Raw genomic sequence first — 13,895 nt, 5'->3', positions numbered from 1 at the left:
TCTGTCCCTCTGACACTGCATCTGGCACTCCATCAAGAACTAATGAATGCTTGTAGGATGAATTAATCCCAAGATATTTATGATTGAAGAGGCATGTTCAATGCTCATGCAAAATAAAATACCCTGTGCTCTGATTAAACAGTGACAAACCAAGCACTTAGTTGGTATTTCTTTAGAAGGAGTATTTTACATCTTGTCCTCCAAGAAAACATAATGAACTATGAAATAGTGGTGACTCTCAGTGACCTGAAATGTTCGGTCCAGAACCCCACATCTCACGCTAACCTGGAGACCATCATTGGGGATGGTGGCAGAAGAGCACGAAGTAGAAACAGCCTGGGGACTTGGGGTTGGAAGCGTGCAGTCCCGCACAATTGGGGGATGACAGAATGACCCCTTAACCCCTGTTACGTTAGCGTTGGCTTCCTCATGCAGAGAATGTGATGATGACACTACCTCACTCCGTGGGTTATTAGGAGCCTAAAATGAGCTGGTAAAGGAGGCGAATGAGCGCGCTCCTCGTCTGTAAAGTTTACACGTCCCCCTCCCCCGCTGACCCAGCACGCTGCTTGCCTTCTGGCCCCTCTTCCGATCCCAGCCAGCCAGTTCATAACCAGCAAGGTCTCTGGCCCACCCTTTTCCGTGCCTTGACCATCCCAACCCTCACCACCACCCCACTCTCATCAAGGTGAGCTCCTCATCCTTCGTCCTCAGATCCGGTGTCACCTCACCTCCCTCACCGTCATCTCCCAAAGCTGTTTTCCATGTCTTCCCAGACGCAAACCTTAAATCTGTGTTGACATGCTTGTTTACCGTCTGTTTTCCCACCAGGATGTCAGGACAGGGACCTCATCTGTCCATCTTGCTTGTCCTGCAGCCCCTGAGGGCAGCACCGCGCCAGCCTGGAATGGGTGGGTGCTCCTGAAATACCGTGGCGGGAGGTGGGGGAGGAGGGAGAGCAAGCACACCAACCAGTCTGGCATGCGGTCAGTGCCTGACAGAAGGGTGCTGCTCCTGCTAGGGACGGACCACCCACAGTCCAAGTTTCACCCAGAATAATACCGATGGCCCGAATAAAGCCCTTTCAGGTTTCTTTTTTTTCTTTGCTCATGGAGCTTTCAAGAATCTGCCCCCATACCTGGCTAGAGGTTCCCGGGGCGGGGGGGTCCCCTGAGGTTATGAGCATCACAGCAAGTGGTCAGCGGGCAGTCAATCTCAGGCCAGCCAGGACTCAGAGCGCACGGGGGCAACCACACTATCCGTCCTCCAGGATGAGAGTTACACCCACCCGCCATGCTGACTTGTCCTAGGTTGGGCAGTGAGTGACCGGAGTGGCCCTATTCTTACCCATGTGCGGCCCCCCAGCCTCCTGTCAGGTGAAGCCCCCCCCCCCCCCAACCCCCGAGCAAAACCCAGTTTCCTGGATGGAGGACTTTGGCCCTGACCAGGGTGGGATTTCCTTGCTCCTTAAGAGATACGGTGCTTGCTGTCCCTGTTGAGATTCATTATTTCAAGACAACTGAAGTTGTCTTGCATGACAAACACTGTGGACCCTGAGGTTAGGATGTTCCCACTTCCCCCAGCATAAACTCCTGAGTCCTCCAATGGCCTGAAAGGCGCCACCTGCTTCGGACTCTCATTACCCCCCACCCCGCCCCGCCCCGTCTCATCCCCCGCCACGCCTCATCCCCCACCACACTCTGCCTCACCACGCTGCTCTTTGCCGGTCCTGACACACCAGGCACACCCGCCTCAGGGCCTTTGCACTGGCTGTTCTTTCTGGCCCAAATGCTCTTCCCCCCAGATTTCTACATGACTTGCTCCCTCAATTCCTTAAAATCTACGCTCTAATGTCACTTTCCCCGTGAGGCCACCCTATGGAGAAGTGCACCCCTCCCAAGCCTCCTAGCACAGCCCCCCTCCCTCCTCTGCTTCACTATAGATGCTCTTCCAGAGCTCGTCTCACATCAGAACATGCTCTGCTGTTCATTAATAGTTTTATGGTTCCTGTCTCTCTTCCCACTACGAGAGAAGCTCCCGGAAGTCAGGGGGTCTTTGTTTTGTTCATGGTGTCTCTCTAGTCCTAGAACACTGCCTGGTACACACCCAGTAATTATGTATCGAACAGATGAATAAATAATGCTGTCCCAACTTCAAGGAACCCAAAGTCTAGTTAAAAAACTCAAATGCTGGGCTTCCCTGGTGGCGCGGTGGTTGAGAGTCCGCCTGCCAATGCAGGGGACACGGGTTCGTGCCCCGGTCTGGGAGGATCCCACATGCCGCGGAGCGGCTGGGCCCCTGAGCCATGGCCGCTGGGCCTGCGCATCCGGAGCCTGTGCTCCGCAACGGGAGAGGCCACAACAGTGAGAGGGCTGCGTACGCAAAAACAAAAAAACAAAAAAAAAAACACCTCAAATGCCCAAAGGGGCCTGGCCACTGATAAAAACTCACAAAGCCCCAGGGCACAGACAGCAGAAGTGGTGGGTGCCTCCTTTTCCTGTCCCCACCCTTGATTTTCCTGATTTCAGGCGAGACCTGGAAGAAGCCACCAATGGCTCAATGCAGACTAGGGGAGGTCCCCATTCAGTGACACTGCCTCGCCCCTCCGAGCCACCTCTGAGCGGTCTCTAGCCTGGTGGCTGCCCCAGTCCGTTCTGTGTCATGCTGCTGGGCAGACAGAAAAGCCAGCTCAGGCCTGAGTCACAGAACCTTCTCCGTGCCCACCCCCGCATTACCCACTGTGTTTTGCCCTGTCAGCTCCTCCAGGCTGTAGCCACCCCGAGAATCCCTGGCCCTCCTCTGTTCCCTGGACCAGGACCAGCCCCTCAGCCCCGCAGGTCAGTCACCGGTGGCCCTGGCTACAGGCCATGCCTCTGTGAGCCTCCACGCCGCAGGGCTTCCATCAGCTGTGCAGCCCCCCGCTTCCACACAGGAGGAAGGGAGAGGCGACGGTTCCTACATGGAACGTGCTGCACCCTGGATTCTCTCTGATTCTGTCAAACCCCCATGGCCTATGAGCCAGCGCTGCCACACACGGGGCTCTGCAGGCAGCGGGGGCACCTGGGAGCTATAACCCCATTGAGGGATGATGGGCTAGACCACAATGGCCCCGCAAAAAGGGAGAATACACACAAGTTCTAGTTCTTTGTGGGAATGCTTGCAACTGTGCCAGCTAAGGCCCTTGATTTATACAAGTCTATTTTTTCCCTTTGGTGTTCCCGATCAACCCCCTCCCAGAAGCCGATTACGACTTTCAGGAAGAAGAACATGTGTGCTCTGGAACCAGCATTGGTTACCCTGGGGGTCACAGGTAAGGTCAGGGGCACCGAAAGATATGGGGGATCTCTAATCCCAGCCGCGGAGGGCTATTCTGCCCGATGCATTCAATTCTCGGGGGCCTCTGCTGCCGTCTGATTCAAGCCTGGTTTGGAAAGCCTGCCATGCACTGGCAACCCGGGGACCCAAGCCAATGATGAACTCTCTGCTTCTGCAAACACACAAGCCAGAGAAGCCAGGCTGCTACTTTCTTAGCTGCCAGCTCCACACACCACGCCCCAGCAGAATCTTCTGCCAACAGAGGGTCCAGCTCCCAGGAAGGACAGGTGTCACGTGGAGAACTGGTGGCTAACATTTTGAGCATGCGCTCACCCTTCTGGATCCCCCAAGAATCACCTGGAGACCATCCCAACTGGCTGAACTGGTGCCTATAGAGAGACAGCAGATGTTCTCATTTTGGGACAAACAAGCCTATTCTGCCCCAGAATTCTGTCCCCACTCTGAATTCAGAGCCGGCCAACCACGTAAATGCACGCTGGCTGGCTAAGAATTTGCACTTTCCAGAGTAGAATCTGGGGCCAGCTGAGGTGGAGGCCCAGCTGCACACAGAGGCTCAGCTGCTGGCACTACACGGCAACGTTCACAACTGGTGCCGTCACCGCTGTCGTCATGGTAGTCGTCATGGCTGCTACACTTGACCCTCTGTGCCCTTGTGTCTGGTCACAGGACTCCTCTTTTGGGGCACACTAAGTGTGCCTCTGTGTTAACCATCCCAAGAAGGGAGGTCCCAAGTAGGGGATGCAGGGTTGTTCCAAAGCCTCAGAAACTAAGACCTTTCTTTTTTTTTGCTTTCTTTTTTTTATTCTTACATCTTTATTGGAGTATAATTCCTTTACAATGGTGTGTTAGTTTCTGCTTTATAACAAAGTGAATCAGTTATACATATACATATGTTCCCATATCTCTTCCCTCTCGCGTCTCCCTCCCTCCCACCCTCCTGGCGCACTGAGCTGATCTCCCTGTGCTATGTGAGCTGATCTCCCTGTGCCATGCGGCTGCTTCCCACTAGCTATCTGTTTTACGTTTGGTAGTGTATATATGTCCATGCCTCTCTCTCGCTTTGTCACAGCTCACCCTTCCCCCTCCCCATAGCCTCAAGTCCGTTCTCTAGTAGGTCTGTGTCTTTATTCCTGTCTTACCCCTAGGTTCTTCATGACATTTTTTTTTCTTAAATTCCGTATATATGTGTTAGCATACGGTATTTGTCTTTCTCTTTCTGACTTACTTCACTCTAAGACCTTTCTGAAGCTGACAGCTGCTACTTAGGCCGTGATGTCTGCCAGACTTCGGAATAAACACATCACGCTGCTGCATTTAATCCTCTCCGAAAACCCACTGTTGTTATTCTAACTGGAGAGGTGAGACGCTGAGGCCCGGAGAGGTGGCCTAGCCTGCCCGGGGACACACCTGGTAAGACGAGGAGCCAGGCAGCCTGGCTGCAGGGTCCACTGCACGAGACAGAATGTGCAACAGCACCAAAAGCAACCCCTCCGCCACTCCCTCCCCACTGTGCCTCGGAGCAAAGAGAAGGTGGCATGTGAGGGTCAGGTTCTAAGAGTCATGAAGGACATCACAAGAGCCCTTGTGACCCCACCGCCAGTTCACCCACTGAGCCATTCGTGCCTGCTGTGAGCCCCCGAGCATCCCCAGCCAGTCCCGGGACAGCACAGGCGATGCAGACGTCTCTAAGACACCGTCTCCTGTCCTCTAGGGGGGCTGGGAATCCCAGTGAGGGCAGGGGTCGTGTCTTGCCTGGGCACCAGTGCATCTCCACTCAGGGAATGGATGAATGAATGCAAAAACCAAGGAAGCGATTCCACAGAAACCCAGGATGAAAAAAGTCCCTTCAAAAACAAAAAAGTACCTACAGGTAATGATGCATATCCCATAATCTAATCTGTATGTTCATTTTGCAAAAATAATGAGATGTCAGCAGTTTCAGAATGAGTGTCCTCTTACTCTGCTTCCCCCGACAAGAAACACGATCTGCTCTGCGTTAAAATTATAGCAAGAATTACCCCTCAGCGGGAACCACACGAGTTGAATGCACAGATGAATTTCAGTTAGACATTTATCTAACCACGCTGATGTGTTTTCAATTTAACCCTAAATTACAGACTTTTCAAATAACTCTACTCTCCCCTCTGCTTCTCTCTCTTCAATTTTGGTTTGGTTTTGTGAAATGTCTGCTGGTAAAATGAAGCAATACCAGTAACTTATCTACAAATTACGGGAAGGAGAAAGTAGGTTAAAAAAGACCAAGAAACTTAAAACAAGCATGATCAAACCACATCCGAGTTAGGCAGGAAACAATAGGAGACAGTTCTTGCTCAGAGGGAAGGAAGGTAAATCTTACCAGGACTATTGTCAAACAAGTCATAGATGAGATAAACTCTTCCCGAATTTCAACTGCAGTCATCAGAATACACAAACTTCGACTTCGCACCCAGGGAAAGGCAATAACCGGAAGTAGAAGGCTGACACTTTCACTTGGGCTGGCAATTCCTTCCACACTCAAAAGAATCTCCTTTTCAGTTCAGGTGTCCACCACACGAGCGCCATGCATCTATCACAGCGGAGGCAGGAATTCATCCCAAGGGGAGGCCATTGGGAAAAAGAACAGATCTCCTAGACAATCCCGCCAATTAGAGGGTTCAACTAAAGTGGGTATCCTAAGCTGAGAGGTCACCAGTAACTTCCTGCAATTTGCTTTTGCTCTAATTGCAAATCCTCCATGTATCAATGTCAATATCCTGCTTGTGACACTGTACCAGTGTTTTGCAAGATGTCACCACTGGGGGAAAACTAGGGAAAGGGTAAGGGATCTCTCTGTATTATTTCCTGCAACTGCACATCAATGAATTGCAATGAAAAAACCCTGCAAACCCAAGCACCCCAACAACCTCTGGGTCCACCTCTTGGAACACCAAGTCTAACTTCGGCAGCGAGGGTCTTATAGACATTCTGCAATGAGCTATTAGCAGCTATCTTGGGCTCTGGAAATCATGTGACAAAACAAAGTCCAAAGGAACCCACTCCATTCCGGTCTGTTATTAACATAAATGTAGTATGAGTTAGCAGCAGGCTGGGTGGGGGCAGACTGGGCAAATCTGACAGCAGACACATGCCTCATCTGATGCGGGCGGCTTCTGAGAAGCTTCCTGCAGGAACATATGCACAACCGGGACCAGATCTTCTGACTGTTCAAGACCATCCTGAAATCTGGACTTTCATGTGAAACTTCCCAAATGTTAAAGTTGGCGATTCATAAAATTTTCTTTCAAACACTGTGAAGACCAAACCAAGCAGCTCTGAGGGCCAGACTGCAGCCTGTCAAGCACTTGATGGGCACTTTAAATCTATCTTCTCCCCATCCTCACCATGGCCCTCCCGAGTGGGACCTACACTCGCTGTTTTCTAAATGGAGTAAAACGACTTGCCCAGGGTGACCCACTGGCTGGAGGGGTCCTCAGCAGCCCTGCCTGGAGGCCCTGCTGATTCTTCTGACTCAACGTTCCATTGCTTGCATTCATTCAGCAAAAGCGAGTTTAGGAAAGTTGCAAACAAATATCTCCAGCTGCATCAACACTAAGCCAACTCCACATTCTCTAGCCCATGTGTTGTCACAACATGGACCACTAGGGGAGTCCTTCCTATTCATCACTCATCACCCCATCACTTCCAGGTTAAATCCTCTCACCAAACACTACTCCTTCCTTTTAGAGCACATATAAGACTTGAGATAGTACACTTGTTTGTAAGCTTAATCAAAATCTGTCTCTCCTGCTGGACTGTAAAGCTCCAGCGTGACAGGGGCTATCTAGGTTTTGTATATCCCCAGAGACAGCATGATGCCTGGGCCAAAGAAGGGGCTTAATAAATACTTCTTGAATGAAGCAAAGAAGGGATAGGCCAGACAAGAACCATGACAAGGCCCTATTCAATTCCGCTGAACTAACGCCACCACCAATGAGGACAGAAGGTTTCTGGAAACCTTTTCAGAGGCTCTAATGAGCCTTAAAAAGCACAGTGGCCCGGCCAAGACACTGTACATGGGAAAACCCAGAAGGGCAGGGGCCTCTTGTAATTGTACTCCATGCAGTGCTGGCCCTTCACGCTCCGGGATCACTCTCCAGGATCACTCTCCACCCACTCGCTCAGATATGACCACAGAGTCAACTGCCCAAGGGTAAGCCCAGCCCCTTCACCTGCGTGCCGACTGAGAACCGGGCTGCAGAGACAGAGCTCTCATGAAACGGCCTTTGTGTAAACACCTCTCATTTCAGACGTGTATGTGGCGCCTACGCTGCAGCAGATCCAATGACAGACAAGACGCCTGCTCAGAGCAGGTAAGACCTTTAATGAGAAGGAACCAGGAGCAAGGGCCTTCCAGGCAGTGGGTAGGGTTAAGGGCACAGGTGTGGAGGGAAGAAAGCACAGAGCACGCTGGGGAAAAAGCAAGCAGGGCCAGGACTGAGGTAGCCTGGAGCTCAGTGTGTGTGTGAACAGGATGGGAGGAGGGAAGGCAGGCAAGACACAGGGCCAAGCAGGGAAAGCCTCGGGAGAAGTCATCTCCCTGGTGATCAGGGTTTCCCTTTAGCGGAGCACAAACATGCACAAACCACAAACATGCTGTTTAGGCCACAGTTGGTGATAATTTAAAACTTGGGAGTATCTGCCTAAAAATGAAGCTTTCCAGTGTCTCTAGAAACATGAGAAAACCTGGCAATACAGCATCCACGTTCCTGCAGAACAACTGGAGGCTGGGGTGAGCAACGGCTGCTCACAAAGGACATACACACCCTCCAATTTGTCACAGTCCCCACTGCTCCCTACTACCCTCTCATGGGGCCCGTGTCATTCACAGATGCTCCCTGCCCATCCTCTGTAGATGCTGGTGCCTCGGACAAAGTATTCTCTCATTCGGACCCAGTAACAGTGTCTCACAGATACACAACCGAGGCCCCAGAACAGGACAATTCCACGTTCAATAACACACGCTCAGTCACATCCACTCTTAGTACCCGACCCCAGATTCTCCTGGGTATGCGTGTCAAGGCTGATTAGGTTCCCTGAATCCCAGACCAGCTTATGCATCACCAGTGCTGTAATGAGCAGGATGTTGGTTTCTGGTTTTAAAGAAACACACATTAACAAAATGAGCAATGGCTTTTTATCAGGGTCTCAAAACAGTCCCCCACTAATGACTTACACAGCTTCTCTGAACATCCTGTTCAGGCTTAGCGTACGTCTCAGACAGATCGCCGTTCAGAATGACTTCAGCTAATGAGTTCACCAGGGGTGCGTGATGTATAATTAGGAAGACCTGGTGAGGGGGAAAAAAATGGGATGCACATTAAAGTGTGCAGACTTTCAACCTCTTCCTTCCTTGATCTGAAACAACAAGGCTGGGCTACATGAGTCTCAGCAGCAATCCTGGTGGTGCAAAACCCAAAGAATGGGTCACACTGGGGAGAAACCAGTTATACTCTTCTCCTTCTAGGGTTGGGCCCTCCTTCTTTCAGACTGTTACCTATTTGGCTGGCTGTTCTTCGGCAGAAGGAAGTGCATTAAAGCGAGACTGTCCCTCAGGCCAGCTGCAGCCAAATCTGGCTGAAGTGGAGCAATGTGAGAAGGGAGTGCCAAACCCACACCCTCCTTCCTCTCCACAGGCATTTCAGTGTCAAATCCAATTAGGATAAGACTAGGAGGCACCGGCCCAGCACTTCGGTTACATGGAAGAAGGGGCTGGCGAGCCCCGCTCCAATCAAGGACTTGGCAGAGGATGTCTATGCGGAGATCCCATCCTGGAATGAGCTCTGACCCTTGCGGTGGGTTTGAGCGCACCAGAATTCCAGGGCAGCACTGGGAGGTGTGGAACCCATGGGGAGGAAAAGCCGCACAAGCCAGAGACAGACCGAGTTGTGCCAGGAGGCAACATCAGAAGGTGCTGGGCGGTCTGGGATGGCCCGGCCACCCCACCCTGCTGCCCAGCGTTCAGAGGAATGGCTTGAGTAATCAGGGTACCAAAACCGCCTTGCAAAGCTGGCTCAGACACACCTGCTGGTTTCTTTTAAAATGTAAAGGCAACACGGTACCACAGTGCAGTGTGGGATGTACCGACCATCTGTATATCAGAGGGTGTGTGCGCCCATTTGTATTTGCTTATATATACAGGGAACAGGGTCTCGAATCCTCGGCACTACTGTCAGGCGATACATCTTTGCTGTGGGGGGCTGTCCTGTGCACTGGAGGATATTTGGCAGCATCTCTGGCCTCTACCCACTAGATGCCAGCTGCAGCCCCTCCCCCAGGCGTGACAACCAGAAATATCTTCAGACACTGCCAGACGTCCCCCAGGGTGGGGCGAAATCGCCACCAGTTGAGAATCCCTGGCAGAGTTCTCCCTGTCTCTGGAAGGACCCGGGAAGACCCTGTAACTATAGCTGTCTCTGGGGAGAGAAATCAGGAGACTGAACAAAAGTAGAAAGGCAGCTTGGTTTTCACCTGTTTGAACTTTATAACTTAAAAAAAAATTATTTAAAAAAATATTGTAAAAAAAAAAAGGAAAGGCATAAACTAAAACACTGGCTGCCTCTGGGGAGCGGGACTGGATGTGTGGGGGACAGAGGTAAGAGGGAGATTTTTCCCTACATGTTATTTTGTACTGTTTGAGTAGGGTGAATACATTGTTCAAAAAAATAAATACAATTCAGATTAAAGGTACAGGCAGAATAGACAAATGTGATACCTACCTAAAAACAACAAAAAAAGCACACCTGTTTTTAAAACACCAAAGAAACGCTACCATAGACAATATGACCAAATGGGTTAGCCCATGTCCAGGGCTGTGGCAGGCATTCAAGCATGGGTGACTATGATGATGACAAAGGAATTCAGTCCACAAACATTCAGCGAGCACCTGCTAGGCCGGTGTGGACACACATGGTGCTCGTTCCCTCCTGGGCTCTGGACAGAGAAAAGCCTGGGGAGGGCCGGTCACTGCAAGGTACGTGGAAGCGTGTGTGGGCCAGACTCGAAAGGCTGGGCCAGCCTGTCCGAGTCACGCTCTTGTCCCCAGTGGTGGTTTAGTTTCAGCTGGACAGCATCCTCGTCACACCAAATTAACATCGTTAATGTGTATTTTCTTGGTTTAGTAGCGATGTTTGTAAAATAATTTGTAAGGATGTTCTGATATAGAGTTTAATTAAGGACCGGGATTTATACCCAATTCGAGGTTTTCACACATTCGGGCAACGTGATGATAAAGCTCCATGGAAATGCAGGGGAGCGAGAGCCCTTTACTCAGGCTGAGGAACGCCAATGACAATGCTTTTTGTGAGAGACTGAAACAAGTAATTAGGTGCCTGAGCTGCTGGTCCTTCACGAGGAAAGCAGGAGAAAACGGGTTCTCGGAGAAAAAGTGTGTCCTGACCCCCGTGCTCCTCGGGGTGCCCCAGTAGCTGAAGGGTCCTGGGGGCGCTTGCCATGGGATTCCTGGCCTGCTCGGGTCCTGCCAGACTCCCAGAATCCCAAGCAGGAGGAGCTGGCGGATTTGTAATGAGGCGGCGGAAATCGCTGCCAGGAGGGGCTGGGGCTTGCTCGGAGCTCCACCGCACAGAGGGGCATTCAGGAGGCGGCGTGCAGCTCTGAGCAAACAGCCCCCAGAACGAGACTCCGGGAGCAACGTGAGCCGGCCACATGCGGATCCTGGTTGGCCCGGCCACTGAGAAGAGGCCGGGTCTGCATCTCTCTTCTTAGGCCAACAGGAGACAGAGCCGCCTCAAACTCAAAGCGGCCCAGGGACCAAGTGAAAAGGACATGCTCTCAGCAAAGCAAATAAATACCTGGGCCACTGCAAAAGTGGGAACAGAGCTCTGGTCAAACGTCTGGCTACTTGACAGTCTAATGAGATGGCCTGAGAGTCTGGACTGCTTGTAATAAAAATATTTTTAAAGTTATGTAACTGGGTCACCATGGAGTTTTTCCCTTCTTGTAAATATTATATAATTACGAGAAGGAAACACACTTGTTTAAGAGGGGGAGGCAGACAAATTGGCTCAAGACACAAATCTGGGTGCTAAGCCTGCTACAAGACACTTTCCATAAGGTAATCTGGGAACTAGAACCATGACAAAAGCCTTTAAAAACAGCCTCATTAGTAGAAGTTTGTTAAGCCACGGTTGCTGTGTGTGTACACATACTGGGTCCTGCAGTTTGGGGCTTATTTCAACATGGCTGAGAACAGGGGCCACCCAGCCCACATTTCCAGGGTATTTAGAATACTCCTTGCTTGTTTTGGAAACCTCAGGCCCCATAGTAGAAACCAACTACATATTTGTCAGGTTTGATTTATTTCTCCTTAAATTTCCAAGTACTACCACGAAGAAGATACATAGCACCTCTACTCAGTGTTGTTACTTTACTTCAAGATGGGGGACACAGAGAGAGAAGATGGGGCAATGTGGCCTGGGAAATTTCTGAAAGGCAGCAGCACTCCAAGGACCCCCAGTGTGCTGGGGACACAGGTGAATGATCAGACGTACCTGGGACAGAAGGTAGAGAGAAACCGGCAGGCTGATTTTCGGTCGTTCTCCTCCCTGGTGAAGGTTGGGGGAAAGAGACAGAGAAACCAGGGTTACACATGTGAGCAGCACAAAATCCATGAAGCCAGAAGCCATCTGTCTGAAGGACCCCGACTTCCTCCAAGACCCTAAGATTCTTCTTTCCTGGTGGCAAAGTCCACCCTGCAAAATAAGCTCACAGCCTAATCCTATCCGATACCATTTGCAAGGCCGCTATTCTTCCACCTGAGAAATCTTTCACCATGAGTCACGGATTAGAGGCTGGACCCGAGAGAAGAACTAGCTCCTTAAATTACCAAGAATGTTAATTTCCCCCAGCTTGGGCAGCGAGAGCCCGAAGCCCGGCAGGAGAGGCCCCAGAGGGCCTGTTCTCAGGAGAGGGGCAGGGAGAAGTTGGGGCACTCTGGTCTCCGAGAAGCCCCTCATTTGTACTGGGCTTCAACAAGCTCCATCTCCTACCAACCCCGTGAGGATCTTCAAGACCCCCGTTTTGCTCAGGCAGGTTGACTGCCTCATCCAATGTTGCAGAATGAGGAAAGGGAAGAGGCAGAGTTTAAACCCACGTCTGAAAACTCCAATTCCCATGCTTTCTCTCTGCCTCCCAGAGCTGCAGCTGGCAGATCTCGTTAGGGTTGCAATTTTCTTTTATTCACTTATTTTTAACAAGAAGCACCATGTTCCATCTCCAAAAAGAAAGCTATACCTCCTTGGGACACATCTACAGAGGCCGAAGCCCCTGCAGAGTAACCAGTTGGCTCTGTCCCGCCTCCTGCCAAGGCCTCTGCTCCTTAACTCTTAGAGGTACTGGCCGAAGGTCTCCCCTCCTTGAAGTGGCATTTCTCACGGGGGCACCAAGAGCCACCAGCTCAGAATCACTTGCGGGGCAGGTTCCCGGTCCACTCCAGACCCACTGAGCCAGCATCCCTGAGAGGAGTGAGAGGACATCCGAGGATGTGCACTTGAACAGGCTCTATCCCCACAAGGGCTTCGAGCTGTAACTGTGGACAATCACTGCCCCGGGATCTTTTCCTAGGTGCGCTCCATCCCCTCCTGTCCGTTCTGTGCAAGTGTTGTGGCTGGCTGGATCTTCTCCAAATCAATTACCTCTGGCAACTATCCGAAAAAGTTACCAGGGATGAGAACACCTCAAGAGAAGGATGCATAGAAACCAAAAGCCTGAATCTGTAGAGGGTTCCTGTTTCCTTCTGATGTCAGTAATCTTTTCTCATTCATTTACAGTCCACACACACACACGCACACACATATACTCTGTCTCTCTCTCCCTCTCCTTCCACCCCCTCTCAGGAAATAAGAGGAAAGGAAAGGGAAGCCAGCGTGCTTTGAAAAGAATCTCCCTCAGGCTCAAAGGCTTGGTCCCTTGCAAAGCCCCGTCCTATTGGGGTGACTGCTCTTCCCCTCCTACAGACGACCCTCAGCCCGGCCCACCTTGTCCTGGTTCTCCAGCGAGTACACGTAGAGCGGCAGGAAGAGCCTGTTGAGCAGGTGGTCCGTGAGCACGTCGTTGAGGAACTCGCAGTTAATGATCAGGATGTCATTGAGATAGTGCAGGTGGTCCAGATGCTCAGCCACCAGGTCACTCAGCTTCCCCCGATTCCGATGCCTGCCGGGAGAAACGCCCATCTCAGCCCGGACGCCAAAGCTCAGAGCCTAGAACCAATGGCCTGAGACTGAGGTCGCAGGTGGCACTTCATTCACAAACGAATACCTGAGCCAGTCCCGAGAGACACCCATCCTGGCCCGACCAGTGGATTTCAGAAAGAGAGGACGGACAGGTCTGCTTCATTCGATCTTAGGGGACTCATGGGGTCCCCCCACTTTCTGGGGGCCTCAGTACAACTCACCCCATCATCACCACAACAGCCCAAAACAAAAGGGGTAAACAAAGCAAAACCCAATGAAGCTCTTAGCAAGCCATTTCAAACAAGAGCAGCCACTAGTCCAAGTGGCAAGATC

The 13,895-nt window shown here is 51.3% G+C and overlaps 1 protein-coding gene across 7 annotated transcripts in view; it reads right to left on the bottom strand.

Annotated features, from left to right (window-relative positions):
- CLEC16A (C-type lectin domain containing 16A) overlaps positions 1–13,895 on the bottom strand; it is a 210,929-nt gene that overhangs the window by 163,863 nt on the left and 33,171 nt on the right. For all 7 annotated transcript variants that reach the window (XR_003792983.1, XM_029219260.1, XM_029219257.1 and 4 more), the window contains exons 7-9: positions 13,368–13,542; positions 11,883–11,936; positions 8,549–8,662 (exon numbers count right to left, since the gene is read on the bottom strand). Coding sequence is in view for 6 of the 7 variants with exons in the window: in XM_029219260.1 (XP_029075093.1) it covers positions 8,549–8,662; positions 11,883–11,936; positions 13,368–13,542 (343 nt within the window). In the remaining variant the exon portion in view is untranslated. The remainder of the gene's footprint in view (positions 1–8,548; positions 8,663–11,882; positions 11,937–13,367; positions 13,543–13,895) is intronic.

The sequence above is a fragment of the Monodon monoceros genome, unplaced genomic scaffold, assembly GCF_005190385.1.
Source record: "Monodon monoceros isolate NGI ecotype Baffin Bay Population unplaced genomic scaffold, NGI_Narwhal_1 Super_Scaffold_13, whole genome shotgun sequence".
In the NCBI taxonomy this organism is placed as follows: Eukaryota; Metazoa; Chordata; class Mammalia; order Artiodactyla; family Monodontidae; genus Monodon; species Monodon monoceros.
Note: the sequence above shows the minus strand (reverse complement) of the source record. Positions and strands in the feature narration are given on the sequence as shown.